We start from the raw sequence: 23729 nt of genomic DNA on the forward strand, positions 1-23729 counted from the left end.
CCGCCGCCGCGCCATCGCCACCCCCTCGCCCCGCCTCACGCGCCGCACAGAGGCGCGTGGCCGTGCCCGCGCGCGCGTGTGTGTGTGCGTGTGTGTGAGTGAGAGAAGCGGCGCGCGCCGCTCGCCCGCCCCTGCTCCTGCTCCCGCCGCCGAGCGATGCTGGCTCCGGTGCCGCTGTGAGAAGCCGCCAGGTAGGAGCGCGGCGAGGAGGCGCCGCCGCCAGGTACCGCGGGGCGGGGGGACCACGGCCGGCTGGGCTTGGGGTGGCGGAAGAGGACCGCGGGGCGACTCCCCGCCGCATCCCTGCCAGCGCGGGGCCGCGCACACCTGTGTGTCCCCAGCGCGGGGGCCGCGCCTCCGTGTGTGTGCGTGTGTGTGCGATTCCCGAGCAGACGCCCGCGCACGCACACACACACACACACACCCGCGCGGAGGCACCTGCCCGCCGCAGCCGCAGGAGTCTGCCCCAGCCTGGCCCCGGGCGCCGTGCAGCGGGGGCGCTGCCGGGCCGAGCCGGGATGATGAATGGCTCGTGCCGCGCTGGAGATTTGTATTTCCCTCTCCCGCCGGGGGGCAGCGCGCCGGTCCCCTGCCCTCCCTGTCCTGCCCTCCCGGCGCGGCGCTGCTCTGCGAGCCCCGGGCGGGGAGGCGCTAGGGGCTGCAGCCCGCCGCCGCCGCCGCGGGAGCTTGTGGCGAGACAAAAGCGGCGGGGCAGGCGCAGGGCTGGGGCTGACAGAGCGGCCGGCGACGGGGCCCGGGCAGAGCCGGCACCGCTGCAGCGCGGGGATGCCGCAGTTGGCGCTCCCGGCTCCACCCGCCTTGTGTAGGACTGGTCTTTCCTTCCCGGGCTGGCTGTCCCCAAGGGCCTGGCAGGAGGGGGTGGTCCCCCAGCAGCAGGTTGTGGGCAAAGCCGGGGCTTGGCTCACCTGCCCCAGGGATGCGGTCGCCAACCCCTTCTGCCTGGTGCAGAGGAAGCTGTTGAGAGGATGGCGCTGTGGAAGGTAAAGCCCAGGGTGAGGGCCAAGCAGGGGGCACGCGCTCTCCAGGTGTGTCTGTGGCAGACAGATGGTCTGCCCCGGACACCAGGGTGCTGTGTCAGAGACCAACCCGTCCCGTGTATGCCAGGCCAATAAGCCAAAACCCTCATCTCCCAGCGGGGTAAGTAAAACCCAGAGCTAAACCAGAATTAACCTCCGAAGGGATGAGCACCTCTGTCATGGCTCACAGTAAGCTGCTTAATTTCTTTGTAAAGGTGGCTCAGTTTCGCAAGAGAAAGGAAAGCAACACATTTGCAAAATGGGTCTCTGGCTTAATTAATGTGCTGGGTTTAACAAACGTTGCTGCCAAGCCCTGGATTTTGTATGGGGTTTGGGGTTTTGTTGAGGTTTTGTGGGGTTTTTTACATTTGCTTTGCAGAACAAACCCCCTGGTTCCTTCCACTTAGACATTTAAACTGTTTCAGAGGTAAAATAAAATCAGAGATACCTGTGGACCTGATTAAACTCCACTTCTCTTTCCCAGCAGCAATGTAGAATCAGCACTAAGGGGAACTGTGTTAAACAGCACTCCTCCTATAGGCTTTGTCTAAGTGGAAGCATGGTTAGGTCTCACCAGTCATTTTAGTTTAATTCTTTAAAAGTAGCCGTGTCTCTTCCTTCCTGGCCAAGCTGTGCTGAACAGCCTCACAGTCCACAATGTCTTGAGAGTGAAAGCTGACTGCCAAAACATTGCAGAAAGGGAGCAGACATGAGGGAAGATCAGAAGTCTAAAAATGAAAGCTGTAGTAAAAGCACCAGGTCGCACTTGTGTGTGTACATTTGTGTGTATTACTCTTTTCACTTGCACATTGCAGAAGGTGAGACTGCCAGCCTCAGATGTTGAAAAATCATGAGTCAGACCATGCAATCGTGTGACTTAAAAATCAGGTCTTTTTTTGTTGGGTTTTTTTTTTAATCTTGTTCTTTTTATTTGCCTTTTGGATCCACTTGGGTTACATTTTCATGCTGTTCTCGACAGCCAGAAGGCTGTGAAACTTACTCTTTTTCTATTGAAAGCTAAGATTCTTCCATATAGGCAGGATTCCTGCAACAGAGAAAAAATTCAATTATTGTAAGACTCATGATAAAATGGCAAGAACTGGCAACTCTCAGATAGCAGGCCTGCATGCATTCAGGTGTGCTTAACAAATCTCTCTCTTTCTCTCTTTTTTTAACAGAGTGTTTTTCCACAGGGTTTTTTATCCTGTTTCCAACTGTTACATCCTTCTGAGGCTAGACGAGTAACAAGTTCCCTGTGCTCAAGAGTGGTAAAATGTCTTGCATTTCTGGAGCCTAAACTTGCTAGAGCTTCTGTACCATCTCTACTCATAACTGCTTCCAACCAAATAACCCCACTCTGCCTCTTGTATCTTACAAGCGTCTCTTGTTTACAGCTATAAAAAATGCTTTGGAAGCTGCCCTGCTTGATGTTGTTCATTCCTGCAGTAAGTCTTGTTGCACCATCTTGGATTTAAATATAACAAAACTCAGATAAGGTCTACAAGCCTAGTCTTCCTCAATGCTTTGCCTGTCACAGTTTGGAGCTGATAAAAGTTTACGCACCAACAAAACCACTTTCTTTCAAAATTTCTGGCTGTAATTCTCTCCCTAGATCCTGGCACTTGGCATCTTTCTGCAGCATGTGCTATTTCAGGCTTTTTGTGTTTAAGGGGTCTGTTTCACTATGCTTCTGACAGCAGTATAGAATTGTATGGGATTAGAATAGAGCCATTTTATGCTCACATCATGTTGTTGGTGGCTGCACAAGACAGTGAGTGGTCCTCAAAGGCTCCTGTTTCTTTGTCTATCCCTGCAGTGTACTAAGCAGTAATCTGCTCTGCTCCAAGCCTCAGGGCTGTCACTACCAAGACTGAACTTGGTTTCATGTAGCTTTTTTTTATCTTATTTTATTTTATTTAATTCTGGGGGGGAGGGCAAGATTTGTACTCTGGGTAGAGAATCTTAGAAAAGTAGGGCTGGGTGGGACCTTAGGAGGTTATTTTGGCCAGCCCAATGCTCTTTGTTGGATCATCTCCAAATAAACTATTCCAGCCAAGTGTTTATCTAACCTGTCCTTTAAAGTTTCCAAAGAATGAGATTCTTCTACAATCTGTACAGGTAACCTGTTCCAGTGCTTAACCACATTCATTGTTAGAAAGTTCTTCCTAATATCCAACTTAAATTTCCCTTCTTGCAAAGTAAGATCATTAATTACTACTTGTCCTGTCCCCTGTGGCCACAGAGAATGGTCTATCTCCATGTATTTCCCAGACCTCTAATACTTTGTGTTGCTCTCTGCTGGACTCTTTATAATTTGTCTGTATCTTTCTTGAACTGCAGTGCACGAAACTGGATGCAGCACTCCAGATGAGACTTTCTTAGTTGTAATCACTTCCCATGACTATGAAAGTGCCATTTCTGTTAAAACAACCCTGCATGCTTTGGCTTTCTTTTTTTTTTCCAACAAGAGAACAAGAGCTCATCGTTGTCTTTTATTCAGCTTGTGGTTCATGATAATAATCCCCAGGTCCTCTTCTGCAGCCTAGTCAGTCATTTCCTAATCTGTATTTACACATGTGATTGTTCCATTTTAAGTGCAGGACTTTGCACTTGTCTTCGTTAATTTCATTTGATTAATTTAGGAACATTTTTTTCTAGTTTATCAAGGTCATTCTGAATCCTAATTTTATCATCCAAAATGTTGGCAACTTCACCCATCACAATGTCATCTGCACATATAGTAAGTAAGCACTCAATCCCATCCTCCAAATCATTTGTGAAGATATTAAACAATGTTTAACTAAACTCAGGACTCGTCTCTGGGGAACCTTGTTTGATCCTCCTCCCAATTAGAAATCAAGCCCTTGATGACTACTCTTCGAATTTGATGAGCCAACTAGTTCTGCATCTACCATGCTTTAGTCTAGATTGTGTTAAAAGCCTTGCTGAAGTTGAAGAATATTTCATCCACTGTTCTCATCTCATCCACAAAGCCTGTCATTTTGTCATGGAAGGAAATAGGACTGGTCAGGGATGATGTATATCTTTATTCTGGTGCTTTCCTACCTTCCTTTCCTTAGGATCTTGAGCTGTATCATTTTTTGGTCACTGTCACCCAAGTTACCTTCTATCTTCATGTTCTCAAACAATTCCTGTCTGTTTATGAGCAGCAACTTAAGAAAAGCTTCCCCCACAAACTGGCTTTTCCATGATCTGTACCAAAATTCTCCAACACATTCGAAAAACATGCTGGGACTGCCTTTGCACTTCTGTGGTATCCTCTCAACATATGTCACAGTAATCAGTTCTTTCTCTTCACCAGGTCCTGCATTTTTTACCCAGGTGCATATCTAGAACCCAAGGATTCAGCCTTGGCAGGTTAGCATTCCGTCCACCAAGCTATTACCCAGTCCATATGCATAAATTTGGAGAAACAGTTTCACAAATATATCAACCAAAAGCAACATAACCCATAGTGGGAATAGGACTTGCTGTTGTTTGTGGGCTTTAAGAGGTATTGTTGATCAAGAATTGTAAAAAATGCTGGTAGTCACTGCAGTGCTGGCAGAGCTTGAAAAGGAATTTTCTTATGTGTATTACAGTAACATGTAGAGATCATGACTGAGATCTGCACCTTCATTGTGTTAGGCGCTGTATGAAAAATGTAAGAGGCAGCCCCTATCCCTAAAGAGCTTCCAGCTTGTAGAGACGTGACAAAGACAGACAAATTCACAGGGTTTTGAGCCCTGTTTTATAGAAAGGGGCTTAGGCACAAAGATAAAAGACCCAGATCCTCAAATTCACTTGGATTTGTGTTTTGAATAGGAATTAGGTGCCTGGATATCTTGAAGAATCTGAGCCCAAGTGACTCAGCCCAGGCCATGGAGGTGTCTGTGATGGTGGCAGTAACCAAACAAGTGATCTCCTGAGTCCCAGCCATGTGACACACCCATAGGACCAACTTCCCTCACAAATACAAAAAGATCTTCTGGTATTTGCACTAGAAGTGTTCTGTTTGCTGCTTGTCATTTGACAATTGTCTGTTTTAAAAAAAATTCAGTCAAGGAGCAGAAAATGCACCGCATGACTCAGAGGCACTGTCAGAGGAAACAGCAGCCAAATTTCTCTGAAAATGACTAGAAACTGTTTTGGTTTGGAGTGTCCAGAGTGGAACACTTTAAAGGCAACATTCAGCAAGTGCTTGGCACTGGCCCTCAGATACTCCAATCACTTCTGGGTGAGCAATGTTGGGCATCAGAAATGGATGCAGCTAAAATTGCTGGCTACATATGAAGTTCTCAGACTAAACATTCCTGCATACCTAACAGGAAGCGAGTTACTCTGCCAGGGAAAGAAATGCCTGCTTCACAACTACTTGCTGGGGCTGGAAAGCACCCACTTTCCAGGAGCCTTCAGAATTTCTCTGCTATCTGTTCTGGGCATTTTGGGGAGGGGAGGGAGCTGCAGAGAGCTATTACTGAAATGTCTGGCCTCACCAGTGAACTTTGCTGAAGAGCCAACATTAAAATAGAAGCTGGTTTTGAAGACCCCTTTTGGGAGAGACTTCCTTACCCTAGCATGGTTGTATGCGTAAGAAATCTGTTCATGACGGTAAGTGGAGGGCTCTGGAAACATCCTCTTGTTGTATCAGTTACTGATGGACAGGCCATTCAGGTCTCTAGAGGCACCCCACTTTAATAACATATGTATTGCTAACAAGCTGTCTAGCATCTCAAGCTTCTTTTCATTTGGTATATTGGTCCCATGCTGACCTGCCTGCTCCTTCCAGACCACCTGCTCAGCCTCTGAAACTCGCCTCTTTATATTTAAGGTTGCTTTATCTTCTGCTCCCTCCACCCACCTGCTCTCACACAAACCCTTCATCTTTCTGGCTGTCTCCTTCCACTCCTAATCATATTCTGGGTAGTTTTTGCCTACAGGTGGAAGCTGTGTCAAGCCACCTTTTTGCATTCTTCCTCATCCCACCCTTTTAGCTGCTCCTTTGCTCACTACTTTGGCCATTTTTGTGCCTGAGGCGTTCCCAGCTGCTGACCCCATACTTCTCTTCCTGTGCTCTTTCACCTCAGATTCTCCTCTCTTGACACTCACCTTCTAGCAGAGGGCTGATGGAAGGCCTGGCTATCAACAGTGATGCATAGGTGTCATGTAGCCCCTCTCTGCAGGGGTAAATTTCACTCCATCCTTTTGTGAGCTTCTGAGCTCCCACAAAACTCAATTTCTGCTCCCTTCCCCCTCTACTCTTTCCTGGGTGCTCTGTTTTATGTCTCTTTCTTGCTGTCCCTCACTGTCTCCAACACCTGTGACACCGCTTTCATCTAAGTTGTACCTTCCCAGTGCCAGTGTGAGTGACACCATGTTATGAAAGGAGAATGGAGGCACAGGCTATGTGAAAGCTGATCCAGGCCTGAGCTTGGAGTCTGTAGGACAGCCAGGGGTTGAATCTGGCTCTCCAAAGTGCCAGTCTGATGACTTAGCCATTAGACCAGTCACCTTCCACCATGGTACAGGTCTTGGGGTTTTTGCCTTCTTCTGTAGCAGGGAGTGTGGCTCTTTCTCCGGGACCTCTTGAGCATGTATTGAAAACATTTTATAGAAGTAGGATGTTGGCTGCCATGGTTCCCCTGCATTACCTGTGGCTGGTTGGGATGCTTGTTCAAACAAAGAAAAGGTAAAAGAATAATGGTAAAAGGGTGCAAGAAAGACATGTTTTGGAAACAGGACTGGAAAGGAGGGGAGATGTGATGACACTGGAGCTGGGAGGAGGGGGTGGACTGGAGAAAGGAATAAGTTGTTTTTTAACTCCTAGTTTCACTTCATTTCCCTCACAGGCATCACCCCATTTTGGGTAAAACAGCTGTTTCTGAGGGAGAAAGCTATTGGGTTTGCTTGCTAAGAAGTAGTGATTGAAACCTCTGTCAATAGCATTCTGAGGCAGCCCTCACCAGCTTCACCCAAACTCAGCCCTTTTTGCCTGAAATTTTATATGGGGGAAGATTTATTTTCTTTATTTACTTGTTTATTTTGGAATGTTGCTGAGGAAATTGTGGGAGGGAATTAAACACTGTGTCTGGAAGATAGGATATTTGGAAAAATCAGTCATGGCTTGATAATTGTTCTAACTTTCAAATGTCATATTTAGAAAACAGGGGCCTGATATTTGTTTTTACTTAGTTGGCTTCATTGAGGACTGGTGCCTTTGACTATATTTGGAAAGGTTTGAGTGGCTATTTATACTGATGCAGTCTAGGTTGTGCTGTGCTAGAAATTGCTGTGACTTGCGGGGTGGGGGTCACAGTAGGCTATTCCAAGAGACCTTGTGAGTTCCAGAATGGCAGTCTTCTTTGGAAGCTGGGAACCCAGGAGACAAAGCTGTGAGTTAGGGTTCTGTCACCCTGCATGGACAAAGAGATGGCACCTTATTTTGATACACGGACTTTCCTCCAGGCATCTCTAAGTCCAGACTTGGCACACATCTTGCTTGGAAGAGAGGCAAGCGTTCTTTCATAGAAAGGAAAATCACGGTTAGGAGAACTGATCTGCTACGCTCTCAATCAGGGCTGGATTGGAACAGACTCCATCCCAAATCCGGCAGATGGCACAGCCTTCCAGGCAGGTTGCTGAACCTATTTCTGCCTTCCGACGTTTTTCCCGTCCGTAAACACTGCTTGCCTGTAAAATGCCAGCATTTGTTGAAGTTACTGTGCTGTGATATCTGAGGTACTGCAGGAAATAAACACTTTAGGAAGCACTGGCTTCAGTGCTCTGTGGGTACCTGACTGTGTCTCTTCTTTTTACATGAATTGACAGGAGCAGCAAAACTCCTTCCCTTTGTCTGCTAGAAATCTGGACTAGCTTAATCCAAATGATGGACATGACACTACTTGTCTAGAAATGGTAACCACAAAGAGGAAGAAGTTCTGCCTGCCCCCTTTGGTAGCTTTGGAATCTGGATATTAGATCCCATTTTTACATGATCAAGTAGCAGGAGTGACTCGAGACCCTCTCTCCTGTCCCTCTTTTCCCCTGTGAGTCCCTAGACCAGTGGTTCTGCACCTTTTTAGGCTCAAGGCATGCCTCAGAAAATGTCAGCTCTTATACTTGTCTTTTAACTACAGAAAAATAATAGGGCAGTTCTTTTGCAAAGAACTCAGAAAGACCACAACAGGTTAGAATGCTTCTAACACTATGAATTCCTATTTGAAATCTTTAGATTTATCTTGTGAAACATGTTTGCACACCTAATAGGAAGGAATAGCTGCTAACTCTGTGGAGTAGCAGCCTTGAAAGGATCTTAAGGCTCCGTAAAGTGATGCAGTACCCTTGTTGAGAATCCCTGGCATCTGCTGCTAGAAAAGTGCACAGAGTGTGAGTTCAGGTAGAATTAGACACTGAAGCATGGGGTGGGCAGAGATGTAGCTTGAGGGTGACTGCTTTTTGGGGACTTCGGGGTAAACCCACTGTCTTATGATTGAAGAGGAGACCAGATGTGGTACCGGAAAACTACCCAGTGGATCCCTGGAAAAGGAGGGGAGGTTACATGTTAACTGGCTATAGGCCTGAACCATGGGAGAAGCACACACTGTCAGGCCTAGGGTACCAGCTGAGGGCATAGGCATATGATGCCATGTCCATTGATGAAAGTGTGAGTCTCCTTTCACAGTGGGTCATGTATAGATAGATAGATTAACCCACTTGGAAATGAAAGCAGGCACACAGGGGTGAATAGCCTGGCTGCTAAAGGCTGTGTCTTACTGTCATCAGGTGGTGCCATGCACCAAACTCTGCAGTGGCTTTCTGTTAGTGCCTGGTTTTTGTTTAACACCTTATATGGCTTGCAGCTGAGCCACTTGGAAGATTCCACTTCTCCCCAGGCAATGCTTGTGATGCTGCAGTCTGCTGAGATGGACTTAAGAAAGAGAGAGATAGTTGTATTACATGAACTGAGTTTTCCTCATCCTTTAAATGAAATTGCTTCCAGCAGGGGATACTCCTCCTGTGCTTCCCTGTTCATGGAACATTGCTATCTGTCCGAGACTGTGAGCCTGGGGATGTGAAGGGTCTGTGGAAGGAATAACTGAAAACACATTTTCATGGATGCTGAAAACCTCTGGACTGCCGGTATACTATCTGGCACAGCAGTTACCTGGGCCTCTCTAAAATGTGCTGTAGGGCTGCATCCCACCCAGTTGTGGGGCAATGGAATGTTAATAGCTGCCTGCTAGTAACATGGTGATGGCTTGTGTGAAACCAGCCTATGATACATCTTCTAGGTATCAGAACAAGTGTCTGCATTGTGAGAGATCACCTTCATGATTGATCCTAATACCCATGCAGTCCCAGAAGCTGGGCTGGAATTGGTTAATATTTCACCCTAGTGGAGGAATCATGTAAGGTTAGTAGGGCTGTACAAAATTTCAACAGGTGTTTTGTTTCAAAGCTGTTATGATGCATTTGGAGCTCAAAACAGCGAAATCAAAATGAAACAAAAGGCTTCAAAGCAGCTTTGAAACAAAATGAGGGCACTCAAAACGTTTTGAGTTTTGAAGCAGCCTGGTGGCGGGAAGCAGGGGAGAGCCAGGGCTGTGCTCCAAGTGTCTCTGCCATCCCCATGGCACTCAGCCCAGTGGCGGGAGAGCCAGTGGTGGAGCTTCTCCAAGCACAGCCCTGGCCAGTGGCTCTTCTCTGCCTTCCACTGCCAGGCTCAGCTCCATAAGGCTACGGAGCTTCCTACTGCTGGGCTGTGCTCACCAGGGCAGTGCTCCAAGCAGCTCCACCACTGGCTTTCCTGCTGCTGGGCTGAGCCCCATGGGGCTGGCGGAGCTGCTCAGAGCACAGCCCTGACTCCAAGTGCAGTCCTGGTGAGCACAGCCCAGTGCCTGCAGGCTTCACAGCCCCACAGAGTTGAGCCTGGTAGTGGGAGGCAGGGGAGAGCCACTGGCCAGGACTGTGCCACCGGCACTCCTGTCACTGAGCTGAGCTCCATGGGGCTAGCGGAGCCACTCAGAGCACAGCCCTGGCTCTCCCTGCCTCCTACCAGCAGGCTGTACTCTAAGTAGCTCCGCTAGCCCCACAGAGCTGAACCTGGTGGTGGGAGGGTAGGGAGATCCACTGTCCAGGTCTGTGCTCTGAGCCAGGGCTGCGTTTCAAGTGGTCCCACCATTGGCTCTCTGGTGCCTCCCGCCACCAGGCTCAGCTCCGTGGGGCTGCAGAGCCTCCAGCCACCAGGCTGTGCTTGCCAACGCTGCACTTGGAGCCAGGGCTGTGCTCCAAGTGACTCTGCCAGCCCCATGGAGCTCAGCCTGCCCTCCCAGTACTGCTGGGCTCCTCCTGGGGGTGCGGGCCCCCAGTTCTGCTCTCATTGTGGCAGAAGGCTGCCACTGCTAGCAAGTAGCATGAGTTTTGCTTTTAGCAGTTTGAGGTGCAGTTTCCTAGAAACTGCTGCACCTATCTCCTTGAAACATGACAGGCTTCATGCCCTCACAAGGGACTACCATCCCTGTAAGTTTCATCTGAATCAGGCAATAAATGACAACATTATAGGCATTTTCATGATTCCCCTACTGGTGAAACAGTGAAACAGTTTTGACAAAATGAACAGAACAGTGCTTCGAAACAAAACGACAAAACAAAACACTATCCCTTCAAAATGGCAAAACAGAGGTCAAAATGCAATGGTGCTGTTTCACACAGCCCTAAAAGTTAGCCCTCAGCAGCTGACAGAACAAATGGGGCTGGCCTGGGGTTGACCTGTGCTGATGTACTGCTTATGAAGAGGATAGAAATAGACTACATTTTGTGACCTCAGGGGACATTACAAAGAGTTAAGACTTGCATTGCAACAAGGGAAACTTAGGATGGATGTTAGGAAGAACATTTTCATTATGTGGATGGTTCAGCACTAGACCACACCGGAAAGTTCACAGCCTCTCTGGACATCCTTATATTGGACAGGATACTTCCAGCCCTGTTGGTCTTTTATACCTGTCTCTTCTGAACCAGTGATATGGATGAGAGGATATCCATCCCCAGTGTAACCAGAATTAAATGTATGCTTATTATGGGGCTAATGTTATAGCAGGTTAGGCAAGGTTGGACACCTCCAGCTGTGCCTGTAACAATGGAAATATTGCTGTGTTACAGCTGCTCTGTGCTAAAGTGCATTTTCTGTTGAATGCTTGAAAAATAATTCCTTATGGAAAGCATCCCTTTTTGTCTCTCTCACATTACTCATTTCTTGGGAAACTAGTACCAGACAATCTCTGCATTACCCACTTTTTGGGCTGTCATAAAAGCACCCAGCCTGATAATCGTTTTCAGCAGTCTGAATACAAATGCTGCTGTCAACACGTTGCAAATGAGTTATAAGCCCAGTCACAAATGGTTTTTAAAAGAACAAAGGGGTTTGGAACCTGACACAGCAAGGCAAGATATCCAAACACAAGACATCTCCCAAGAAGAGAAGACAGCGGCTGGAAGAGAGAAGTAGCACTCTATGGAAAAAAAAGAGAGGGACTGAAATCTGTTCTAGTAACAGCAAACAAAGAGCCTGAATGGCATGAATCATACATGGGGAGGGTGGAGAGGGTGGTTACAAGCCTAGATGCATAGAAATAAGCTAATTAAAAAGTCAGAACTTGAGGGGTGTCTGAAAGGCAACAATCTTACCTGATGTATATGAGGAAAACAGCCTTGGGAGCTTAGCTTGGGGATCTGGTTGGGTTTGAAAGCTTCAGCCCACCAAATACAGTAAGCAAATGCAATAGCATGGAAGCTGCCCTAGGTCTCAGTGGAGGGCTAGACACTGCAGTATTCTTGCCTCCCTTCAGGCCCCATTGCCCAAATACTGCAGTGACACATCTTCAGACTGCCTGCTAGGCCCTGGTCAGTCCACACTGGGGATGGTACAAAGCATCATGTTCACTTCATCCCAGGGTGCAGGGGTGTGTAGAGACCACATGTACTGGGGCTCACCTGTGCTTCTCCTTCCCTTCCTACCCAGGCCTTCTCCACAGCACATTCTTCACAGGGGTCTGAGATGGACAAGAGCATATGTAATATGGGTATTGGCTCTGTCTGAATGGGAGTGGGTGGTTGGTTCCAGCTTGTTGAGGAAACTCCCAGATGATCAGTACCCCCAGGGAGGAGGAACTGAGAAGCAGCTCTGCTTTATTCCTGAGAGTAGAAGGGGATGGGGTGGGGGGAGATGTGTGTAGCTATCAGGAGTGCTAGGCATAGGCAGTTATCCAGGTGAATTTCCAAAACCTGGAACAATCCTGGCCAAATTGAGGAGTGTGAGCAGAAGATTGTGTGCCACAGTGTCTCATCATATCCCTTCGGGTGGTGTCTGGGTGTCATGGGACCTCATAGCCAGTGCCATGCTTTTTCTCATTGTGCAAGCAACACATTCTGGATATCACTACTACATCCAGGTCTGTGGGGCTGCATCTAAATACAGGCGAGGTGAAGGCTTGCTTAGACTGTAGGCTCTGTTGGGCAAGAGCTATCCCTTCTTCAGGTGCACTGATACATCAGTCCCATATTGGATCAGCAGCAATATAAAGAAAATTAAACATATTGGAAATCGACTTTTTTTGCCTGATGCCGCTGATAATGTGGCTGATAAATGCCCCATTCCTAGCACTGCAACTGCTTGTCCCAAACACAGTGCAGCCCGGCTCAGCCCCCACCAGGAAGAGCCCAGCGCAGCCCCAGCCTCAGCCCCAGCCCCAGCCCCAGCCCTCCCTGCTTAAGGAGGTACAGGGGCACATGCCCTCCCAGGGTCTGTGCCAGGCAGGAACTGCTCTTGCCCCTCATGCCTCCCTCCTGCACCCCCTGCTGATGAACTGTTCACAGCTCCATCTTGTGCCCTGCCCCTGCCCCACTCGCTCACCGCTGCCCCTCCTTCTCTCCCCCCGCTCTTTTCCCACACCAGACTTACCAACCCGATGCTGGTCTCCAGCTGCGTATCGGAAAAGGACCAGTATTGGCCGATATAGTTCCTTAAAAATTGGCCATTGGCATCAGCCCAAAAAACATCTGTTGGTGCACCTGTAGTCTCTTCATTACCTGTGTGCACACAGCTCCCAGCATGATGGCGCCCTGTCCATGATTATGGCCCCTTACAGCTGCTGCAGTACACACCATTCACTGTGAAAGCCTGAGTGTGACTGTGAGGAACCAAAAAGTGTGTTTTGCATGACTGTTTATGTACTGGAAGTACAAGGGAGTTCCCTGTGATAGACATGCATGTGCACACACTAGAGAGGTTGTTAAGGATTGAGGTTGATCTAGAATATAACTTGGTTTAACCAGCGCTTTCCTTGATGACACTGATGGGAAAAGCACTCGAACGACACGTACCCATTACCATTAAAGTGTTCTTGATGCATAACAGTAACCTTACCCCAGCTTAAGAGTGAACCTTTTAATTTCAGAATCCTTTTCCTCTTTCTTATTTGTACCTTGATAATGCCTGAGAGCCCCCATTTGGGATCAGACTCTCCTGTGGTAGGGGCTGTACAGCTAAGATAGCCTCAGCAGCTGAGGTGCTGTCTGTGGAATCTGGGAGTAATGAGAGAGAGAATGAACCTGATGATGTGCTGACTACTTCATAGTAACTGTGGTTCTGTGAGGTAGGTCAGTTACCTGGGAGCCTGCCCTAGGTGCTTTTCACCCCATGCATGGAGAGGTTTGTAAATGAAAAGGAAAACAAACTGAAGAAGTTAAGCCACTTCTCTGTTTCTAGTAGCCTGTGCTTACAGTAAGGAAGGGTTGGGGATTTGCTGCCCATACCTGATTGCAGATGTGGCTACTGTTGATTTGACACTGAACCAAAGACTAGGGTCTGGCTTGGATTTAGACCAAGAGAACTCCTGGCTTGCAGTACCCATGTACACAAACCCCATTCATTGCAATTGCACACAGCCTTTTATGATTTATTATTTGAACTGTGGTAGTACCTGAGGCCCTAAGTAGGGACTATGCCAGGCATTTTTGCTTACATGTTGTAGGTCTTGATTTTACTCATCTCGCAAATGTGATATTCACCATTTGCAAGCTGCTTGCTCCAGGGTGGAAGAAAAAGGTCTTGACACACAAGATTAGTTTTGATTATATTTCGTCTTTCAAAGCTTCTGCCAATTCTTTGTATAATTTGATTCTCTAGAGAAGCTCCAGATTTTTCCTTTCACACGATATCCAGAAAAATGGAATTTCCCTTTGATACACAGAGTACTAAATACAGGTCCAGAACAATGGCTCAAGTGGAAATATTTTCCACTTCATTGTCATTGTCTATTGAAATACAAGTTACAAAAGGACCCTATGCTGAAATGAGAGAATAACCCTTTAAATAAAGTTCAAGTGATTTATTAATCCCCATAGATAAATTTTATTGACTAAAGTTGTCAATGCATCCATCCTTTTAAGATTATGGAGTTGATCCAAAGTGTGATGGGACTGCTATTCTATATAACCTAACTCAGTGACCCGAAGTATAAAATTTTCTCTAGGACCATCTGTTTTCTTCTCTTGCCAAGGGGATTTCACAGTGCTGGTTGCTTTGAATAATTTTAGACTTGCAAGACTATCTGACTGGCCTCAAAGAGGAAATCTATTGAATAAGGGCGGGAGGATATTTTTGTTCTTTGAATTAAAACAACTACTCCCTGCAATAAGTATTCATGACGTAGAAAAACAGTGTAGTATTTATTTGTATGTTTATACATTACAAAATTTCTCCTTGAATTCAAATTGTAAAAAGAAATTAGAACATTCCAGATGTACCTATAATAAGAAAATGGATGCCATGTCAATTTCTGTTATCTTATCAGATTTAGCACATCTCATTTTATCTATGTCGTGGTTTGAAACAACATAACACCCAAGCAATATAGTTAGGCATTGACTAAGTTATGTTCTGGTTAAAGATGCACAATGAGCATAAATTCACTTTAGTCTGGCTGCATGCCTAGTAAAATTCTCTTCTAAAGGGTTATCATGGCTGTATCTAGTGGTATGCGATGAAATGACTCCTGTATTCACTTTAATAATGCCTCTTTTTCTAATTTTCTAACAGCCTGAATGATAAGAGTGGTAAAACCAGCCTCTATTAGTCTTAAAGCAGGCTTTCCCTCAGCACAGCACACTTGCAGTTCTAAGGAACCATATCTGCCTCTGTACAAGTGGGAACTTATTGTAGCACCATTGTCTTCTGTAACCTAAAAAGCCTCAGTCTCTTTCAGTCTCTCCATGCACAAGGAATGCTGTGTCAAGTAATCCTTGCTTAACATTGCTGTACTTTTTTGCTATCACCCCTTTCAAAATAACTGGAAAGAACCATGATATCGCAGATAATGTAACTCACGTAACCTATACAGTAGCATTAGAATATTTTTCAGAATTATGTTTCATGCAATTGCCTGTTCATTGTGTTATTGGTTGCTGCAAACTAAGCAGAGGATTTTTCAGATGTGTCCTCGGCAACACCCAAGTCGTTTTGCTGAGCAGATGGAGTTACTTTAGGACCCAGTAAAGTGCATATAATGTTCAAAGTCTGCCAATAACTTTTAGGATAGCTCACAGTTATCATCCCTGATTTTCATCTGCCATTGAGCTACCTTGGTCTTCTAGCTTTTCTTTGACAGGATTTTCAGAATTGTTGCTAATCTTGAGTCATCTAAATAATTTTGCCACGTTTGCTATTTTTTCCTAATTCTTTGCTTTTGTTCTCTTTCCCAGGCAGCCTAGCCTGCATTCTGATGGGCAGAAACCATTTCAGTTTAGCATGACATATGGTCATTTGAATGTAATCGTAGCTTGAGACAATCAGGTATTTGAGTCCCCAAGGCCACTATGTATTCTTCTTTTGGAATGACCAAGGTGAATCGTTCTCAGGAGTTGGCATCTGACTAGTAAACATTATGTTCGGCACTGCTGCTTGTGCCATCTGTTAGGCTTTTGTGGTATACCAGGTCTCTAATATAGCAAGAAACAGGAAGAAGGAAACTTTCATTAAGAAAAAGATGCTGTGTTCTAAACAGGATTTCAAAGTACATTTACTGTTACAGGACATGCAAGCAGAGTCCTTGGAAACAATTGGTGGACATGATTTTTATCTTGGTCATCCTGTCATGATCCATCCAGTTTTCAGTGAAATTTGAGCAGCCTGTACTTTTATGTGGGATGGTGTGCAGTATACTTAGGGCAGCTGAGATAGTGATCAGCTCCAGTATGGTGTTTGCTGTTCTCATTGTGACCTGGTAGAAGTTAAAAGAGCTGGTGTATAGTGTACTGGATTGGCTTCCCAGAGCCTTGGGTTCTATTTCCAACTTTGTTACTGACCTTCTGGGTAGCCTGGGCAAGTTATTTCACCTCCTAGTGCCTCAGTTTCCCTATCTTTGAAATGGGAATACTGTAATGATATTCACTTTATGTAAAGCATGCTGAAATCTAGCGAAGAAAAGCATTGTATATGATCTAAGCACTATAACAGTCTTCATTGCAACCCTCTCTTTTCAGCCTTGTGTGACTTGCTTTGAAACTTTCCATGCTCATTTTGTGCCTTTTTATTCATACTTTAATGAAATACATAAGCATTAGCATTGAAAATATACAATCAGAAACTTTAACCATCCCTACAGCAAAGACAGTTTGGAATGGGAAACTAGAAAATACCATGGGAATAGCCCTCATGGAGGGAGAACATATCTTTGATAAAATAAAGAACTAGTTTTCATTTGAAAATGATGAAATGACCATGCTCATGTTTTTTCACTGAGTGTTGTTATATACCTATGGGCAACTGCTCTTCAAATTTATGCACAGCTAAGAGGGCTTTTCAGTCAGCCAGCTTGTCACTAAGGGTCAGATTGTTTCACCTGGTGGGCATCTAAGTGGACTTCCACCATCTAAGTGGAGTTCTATCCTCTTTAAATCCTGTGAATCCATTACTATATCTATTTCTATAATGTACTGTACCACCTTTTGACCCTTAAGACTGAGTCACAAAAATGCAGCTGGGAAAAAGAGTGGAGGAGAAGGATTTATTCACTTTTTACATTGACTGTTTTCAGGGACTTCCATCAGGTGAAATAGATTTGCACTCTAGGAACCCAACTCCCCTTACACACCTAAAAGGTAGACTAGAATCTGGCCCGTCCTCTGCTGAAGTCCCCAGGCAGAACTAGGACCTGTCCTTAGTGCCTCAGTGTTTGTGTAAAGTGTAAGTGGAGTGGCCAAGGCTCCAGATGGGTGGGAGGGAGCCCAACTCTGGAAGGAAAGTGAGCGAGAGATGGGCTCCCTCCTAAGGTATACAAAAATAAATTATTCATAGGTACATAGTAGGTGCTTTTTAGCTAAAGAAAGTCCAAACCTTTTTGATATATTTAATTACATGATCACATGCTATTGCTCTGATATTAAGACTCTCATATTGCATATTCTTGAGGGCCAGAGGTAAGAATACATATATACCTTCAGTTCCTATCTGAGCACCTGTACAGCTGTCAATTGTATGACTTTATTTACTTAATGTACACATTCGGTATGGAATAGACCAATGGTGCCAAACCTTTTGGCCCTGCAGGCCAAAATGGTGCAAGGCTAGTTTGTGGGCCAGATTGAACCCCAGGGCCTGACCTGGTCCCCTCCCACCACTGTGTGCTGGAGTTAGACCCTGGATGCCTGGCACCACCCCCTTTTGCATCAGGATTGGCCTCTTGGCATCCAGCACCACCCCCTCTCACCCCCTGCATTCTAGGATTGGGTACTGGGGCCTGGAACTGTCCCTGCCAGCCCTGCACAGTGAGATCAGGACTCCAATCCACTGCATATGGCCCAGGGCATTCCATAGGTTTTGAAACTTGGCAGCCAGGGAGTGGTGCCATCACTCCCCCACCCCCAATTTCTGGACCTGGGGGAAGCCCCGCATGTCGGTTGATGTGGCACTGCAGGCCCTGAAACAGACTTGTGCAAGGAGTATGAATATACGTGAAGTCTAAAAAGATTTCTGAATTCATTTTGTAGTAATAAAAATTGGCAAAAATATGAGACGGTTACATTTATTGGAGAATTTTACATTAAATTTCAAGATTTATTTAACTGAAACTTTGAATTTGGAAACAATTCTACCAGCTGTACTACATGATGGTATGTTAATAAAAAATTGAACAAGGAGAGTGTTACTTCAGAAACTGACGTTAACAGTGACACACATGTGCATTCATTTAGAATTTTCCATATTTATTAAAATACAAGACAAGGTCCCCCCACCTACATTCAGTGATGGAAGCCCATCGTCTTGGATTCAGGTACAGAGTTGGAGGGCAGGCAGCTGCTGTGGTTCTGGCCCCAACCCACACTCAGTGTCAGAGTTGGAGTTGTGGCCTCTGCCTCTAACCCCACACTGCCTCTCCCTGCCTTCACCTCTGTTGCCTCTGCCCCCTGTGCTACCTCTTTCTCCTGCCTTCCCCTCTCCTCCTTCCCCATTGCTTGTCCTCAGTCATGACTCTTGACTCCACTTCCTGCCCCCCCTATGCTGCTTTCCCTGCTGCGGAGGTAGGGGGATGAATTGAAACCAACCTTCTAATAATTAGAGTCTAAGACATGGCAAATATAACAAATGTATATATTTTCCATGTCTAGAATCTAATTATTGGGTATTCAAAGTAGTCTTGAGTTTGGGTAAATGTGGATAGCCTAGTTCCAGTGTTGTTATGATTCTCCTGAAGGATAAGTGATATGCAGCTCACAGAACATGTATAACAGGTCAAAGTGTTTACAGTTGTTTTTTGGTAAAGAAGTTTGATTTGGATAACACTTCTTCCCATTCTATCTGCAGGTTGGAAAACACTTGGAAGCTGGCCAGAGAAAGCTACCATGTTGAAATTAAGTAACTCCTCCACCTTCCCTTCAGGCTTTCATCTTTTCAGTATTGTGGCACTTCTGTTGTTCCATGTGGACAAAGTGCTGGCAGAAAACCCAAGTGAAGAGCCTGCCAATAAATCAGAATGTACTGGTTCATATATTTGCAAGAAGGGCATCATTTTACCAATATGGGAGCCCCAAGACCCTTCATTTGGTGATAAAATTGCGAGAGCTACAGTGTATTTTGTAGCTATGGTCTATATGTTCCTAGGGGTATCCATCATTGCTGACCGCTTCATGTCCTCTATAGAAGTCATTACATCTCAGGAGAGGGAGATAACAATCAAGAAGCCCAACGGTGAGACGAGCAAAACCACAGTGAGGATTTGGAATGAGACTGTTTCCAACTTAACATTGATGGCTCTGGGCTCTTCAGCACCTGAGATTCTTCTTTCTGTTATAGAAGTGTGTGGTCATGGTTTCACAGCAGGGGATCTTGGGCCCAGCACCATTGTGGGAAGTGCTGCTTTTAACATGTTCATCATCATAGCAATTTGTGTCTACGTGGTCCCTGATGGTGAGATAAGGAAGATTAAGCACCTACGAGTGTTTTTTGTTACAGCAGCTTGGAGCATCTTTGCCTATACTTGGCTTTACATTATTTTATCTGTCTCATCTCCTGGGATTGTGGATGTCTGGGAAGGCTTGCTTACTTTTTTCTTCTTTCCCATCTGTGTGGTGTTTGCATGGGTGGCAGACAGAAGGCTTTTATTTTACAAGTATGTCTACAAGAGGTATAGGGCAGGCAAGCAGAGAGGCATGATCATTGAACATGAAGGTGACAGGCCATCATCCAAAGCTGACATTGAAATGGATGGAAAAGTGATTAATTCCCATGTAGAGAACTTCTTGGATGGTACTCTGGTTCTAGAAGTTGATGAGAAGGACCAAGATGATGAGGAAGCCAGGAGGGAAATGGCTCGGATCCTGAAGGAGCTGAAGCAGAAACACCCTGACAAAGAAATAGAACAACTAATTGAGCTAGCCAACTATCAAGTCCTGAGTCAACAGCAGAAGAGTCGAGCCTTTTATCGTATTCAGGCCACGCGACTAATGACTGGAGCGGGCAACATCCTGAAGAGGCATGCTGCTGACCAAGCTCGGAAAGCAGTCAGTATGCATGAGGTCAACAGTGAGGTGGCGGAAAATGACCCCATCAGTAAGATTTGCTTTGAGCAGGGCACCTACCAGTGTCTAGAGAACTGTGGCACGGTTGCACTGACCCTCGTTCGGCGGGGTGGCGATCTGACTAACACAGTGTATGTTGACTTCCGAACAGAAGATGGCACAGCCAATGCTGGATCTGACTATGAGTTTACTGAAGGGACTGTGGTTTTCAAACCAGGGGAGACGCAGAAAGAAATCCGAGTTGGCATAATTGATGATGATATCTTTGAGGAGGATGAGAACTTTCTTGTTCACCTCAGCAATGTGAGGGTAAGCTCTGAAGCCTTGGATGAGGGCATTCTGGAAGCCAACCACGTAGCAATGTTGGCCTGCCTGGGATCCCCCTCTACTGCCACAGTGACCATCTTTGATGATGATCATGCTGGCATCTTTACCTTTGAGGAGCCTGTCACTCACATCAGTGAGAGTGTTGGAACCATGGAAGTGAAAGTGCTAAGAACATCTGGAGCCCGAGGAAATGTTATCGTGCCCTACAAAACCATTGAAGGCTCAGCCAAAGGTGGAGGAGAGGACTTTGAGGATACTTGTGGAGAGCTTGAATTCCAGAATGATGAGATTGTGTAAGTAACTTTTTAAAATCTGGTTTGCTTATATAAAATTAAACACAGTTGATCATATGGTGTTCAGGAGGCATGTACCATCATGCTCTACTTGCATTGTTGCAAGTCCTGAATGGCCTTGAGTGCCTATGGGAGCCCCCAGTATACCAGAAATGCTATGTTGTTATTGCACTAGCGTGTCAGATGATAGAGTACTTGTGTATGTTACATTCTGTGTACCCTATGTGGAGGAAAGGGCTCATGGATTCATGGAGGGACACATAGCCACTTGGTCCTCAAACAGCAGATCCATGTGATCTCGTCCCCACAACAGAAGGACTGGTATCACTAATACTCACCTACTAGCAAATGGGACTGGGTTTCCAAGGCACAAGTACAGGAGCTGTGTAATCTGTCCCTTGTGCTTGTGGGGTGTGAGTACATACAGAATCAGGCTCAGCCTTCTGTTTGCCGTGTTTCTCAGGGTGGCTCCTTGGCATTTACTCTGAAAGATATCATTTGCAGCACCTCTTTAAAAGTGCTTGTACATTTGTAAAGCCTGCAGGCTGTTGTGAAGAAACATGACCATGTGAGGTGGGAGTGAGGAAAAGGATAAGAGCAACCACATTTGAGCTGACAGTGGAAAAGGATTTAGAAGGAAATGATTCTGATAAGCATTTCCTGGTGACCAGTGGAAACTTTACTGCCTCAGCGTATTTATCACTTTGTGGAGAAGGGCAATAGCCAAAAAGGCTACAGTGGAAAACTTATCCTCAATAGCCCCCAGAGAGAGAACTCTCTGCCCTGGTCTATCTCTGGAAGGGGTAGAGGATGGAAAGACCACAAAACCTGGTCAGCTTGAGTACTGCTGTGTCCTCAGGTGGGGCACCCATGAACAGTAGTCTCCATTGCACAACCTTTCTCCACCCCCTCAACCACCACAGAATGTGGAGCAGTTCCTGGCAGAGTGTGGGACATACTCAAAAGAAAGCCAGGGTTTGGATTGAACCCAGTGCTAAATATTATCTTTTTTTCCTTGTTTTTAAGAGACTAGACATTTCCAGCAGGAGCAGATGGAGTATGTATTATGTTTCCTACATTATCTCTGTTCTGAAGGTACAGGGAAAAAAGTATTAAAAAAAAGAAAAAAAGAGCAAGGATTAACATTTTTTTTCAATAATGTTATTTTAATACATATACAAAGTGTCAGACAGAGCTCAGGGGAATGAAATCAGGATGTCTTCCCCCCACCTGTTTGTAACTGTGTGAAGACTTCACCGCAGCTGTGTTGTGGATGGTCTAAGTTGTGTTTGTGTATTTCCTGTTCTTGAGTGGTCATGAACAGGGCATAGCTATAATAGAGAGTAGAGGGATTCTGGGTCAAATTAGTGGACTGTAGATTCTTTTGCCAGGAAGGAGTCAGTGTCTATGAAGACAGGATATGTTAACATAGTGAAATTAAGGAACTTTGGGAACATTTTTAATCAGGTCATTTTAGTATCAAAATGAGTGGTAGCAAAATCAGGCTACTGCAGCAACATCTTAGGCTGGGATTGGATTTAGAATTAATTTCCTTTTGACACATTTACACAAAATAATTGTGTGGTGTGCAACTATGCAATCCGAAGCTTAAAGACTGACAAATCCTCCCCTGGCTTTCTTATTTGGCTGTATGCCACCACTGTGGCCACAGGCTTTCTGCTGCCTCCTTCATGAAGGGTACAGTTGCATCATTTTTCTCTTGTTAACTATGTGAGTGCTTGGTTTCTGATTTGGTCCTTGGGATACTGGGGTGGGTACAGTCCCTTTTCCCATCCTCTGTATTTTACGTTTTACAGATGTATGATTTACAGTTTTTGGTCTCCTGTAGCTATTCTTAAGGTTTGTCACAAACAAAATAGCTAAGGGGTTTGCCATAGAGAAGAGTTGAAAGGATGTGGTTTGATTACTTCAGTGATCTTCCTGAGGGGAAATTGCTGTGCTCCTGTTTCTCCTTGGCATTAAGTAAGACCAGTTCAGTATGTATCGTAACTGTCATTACTAGTCAACTGCACACACCCTGTCTGCAAGGAGAGATCACCTCTTTTTAAGAAACACAGCCAGGGGCTATTCAGCAGCTATGGAACAGTTTCATCAGGCTGCCACCAGCTTCACCACATCAGAGCCTGTTTCTTGGGAAGGACAGACTGCACAGGGCCTGCTGCACAGAAATATCACTCTGTCCCAGATCTTTTGGGATGCCAAATATTACCAGGGAGATGGCCCCTAAGAGGATGTTGTGTGAGTCACTATCCCATCACAGGCTGCTATACTGAGCAGTAGGCTATTTTACCGAGAGGTGGCTGATCACCTGTGGTTGACTGTTGTCGTTTTTCATCTTTAGAGGGAAAATGATGACTCAGAACAGGGATATGCAGAATAACCAGCCAATCTGGCTGAGAATTAGGGCACAGTTTTTTCAAACATGGGGCAGGGGGCTAGAAGTCAGTTTCCAACATTCAACCTCTGACACCCAAACAAGGGAGGGAGGCTGGATTTGCAGAATTACTGCGCACCTGGAAGCTCTGATCTGCTTCTGCAAATGTAACGCCACCACACTGAGTGCCTCAGTTCAGGCTTCCCTCTTTGAAAATTGAGGCCTACTTTGAATAAATCCTTATTTCCAGCTGAATACTCTGATGACCAGGGATCCTGGTTAGTCTGATTTAAAAAAAAAATAATCCCCAGTTTTCAGTTCAGAAAAAGTAACCCAAAATCCACATTGTTCCATAATTAAAATGACACACCACTAATATCTATCTATATATTAGAAAACTATCTATATATTAGTGGTGTGTCATTTTAATCATGGAACAATGTGGATTTTGTGTTACTTTCTTTTAAACTGAAAATTGGGGATTATTTTCAATCAGAGAAAACTGGGAATCCTTGCCAATCAGGGACTGGAAGCCTGTTTACAATGTCAGCCTGTTTGTTAGAATTCTGGCATAGCTAATTAAGACTACATTGAATAATGTAA

At 45.6% G+C, this 23729-nt stretch overlaps 1 protein-coding gene across 4 annotated transcripts in view; it reads left to right on the top strand.

Moving 5' to 3' along the window:
• SLC8A1 (solute carrier family 8 member A1) overlaps positions 1 to 23729 on the top strand; it is a 134320-nt gene that overhangs the window by 33360 nt on the left and 77231 nt on the right. For 2 of the 4 annotated variants that reach the window (XM_019549039.1, XM_019549036.1), the window contains exons 1-2: positions 7 to 191; positions 18898 to 20731. In XM_019549039.1, coding sequence (XP_019404584.1) covers positions 18936 to 20731 — 1796 coding nt within the window. In that variant the 5' untranslated portion in view covers positions 7 to 191; positions 18898 to 18935. Of the gene's footprint in view, positions 1 to 6; positions 224 to 18897; positions 20732 to 23729 lie in introns of those variants that run through there. The other 2 variants (XM_019549038.1, XM_019549037.1) reach the window with 2 other exon arrangements.

Source organism: Crocodylus porosus, unplaced genomic scaffold (assembly GCF_001723895.1).
Source record: "Crocodylus porosus isolate Cpor-Errol unplaced genomic scaffold, CroPor_comp1, whole genome shotgun sequence".
Lineage (NCBI taxonomy): Eukaryota > Metazoa > Chordata > Crocodylia > Crocodylidae > Crocodylus > Crocodylus porosus.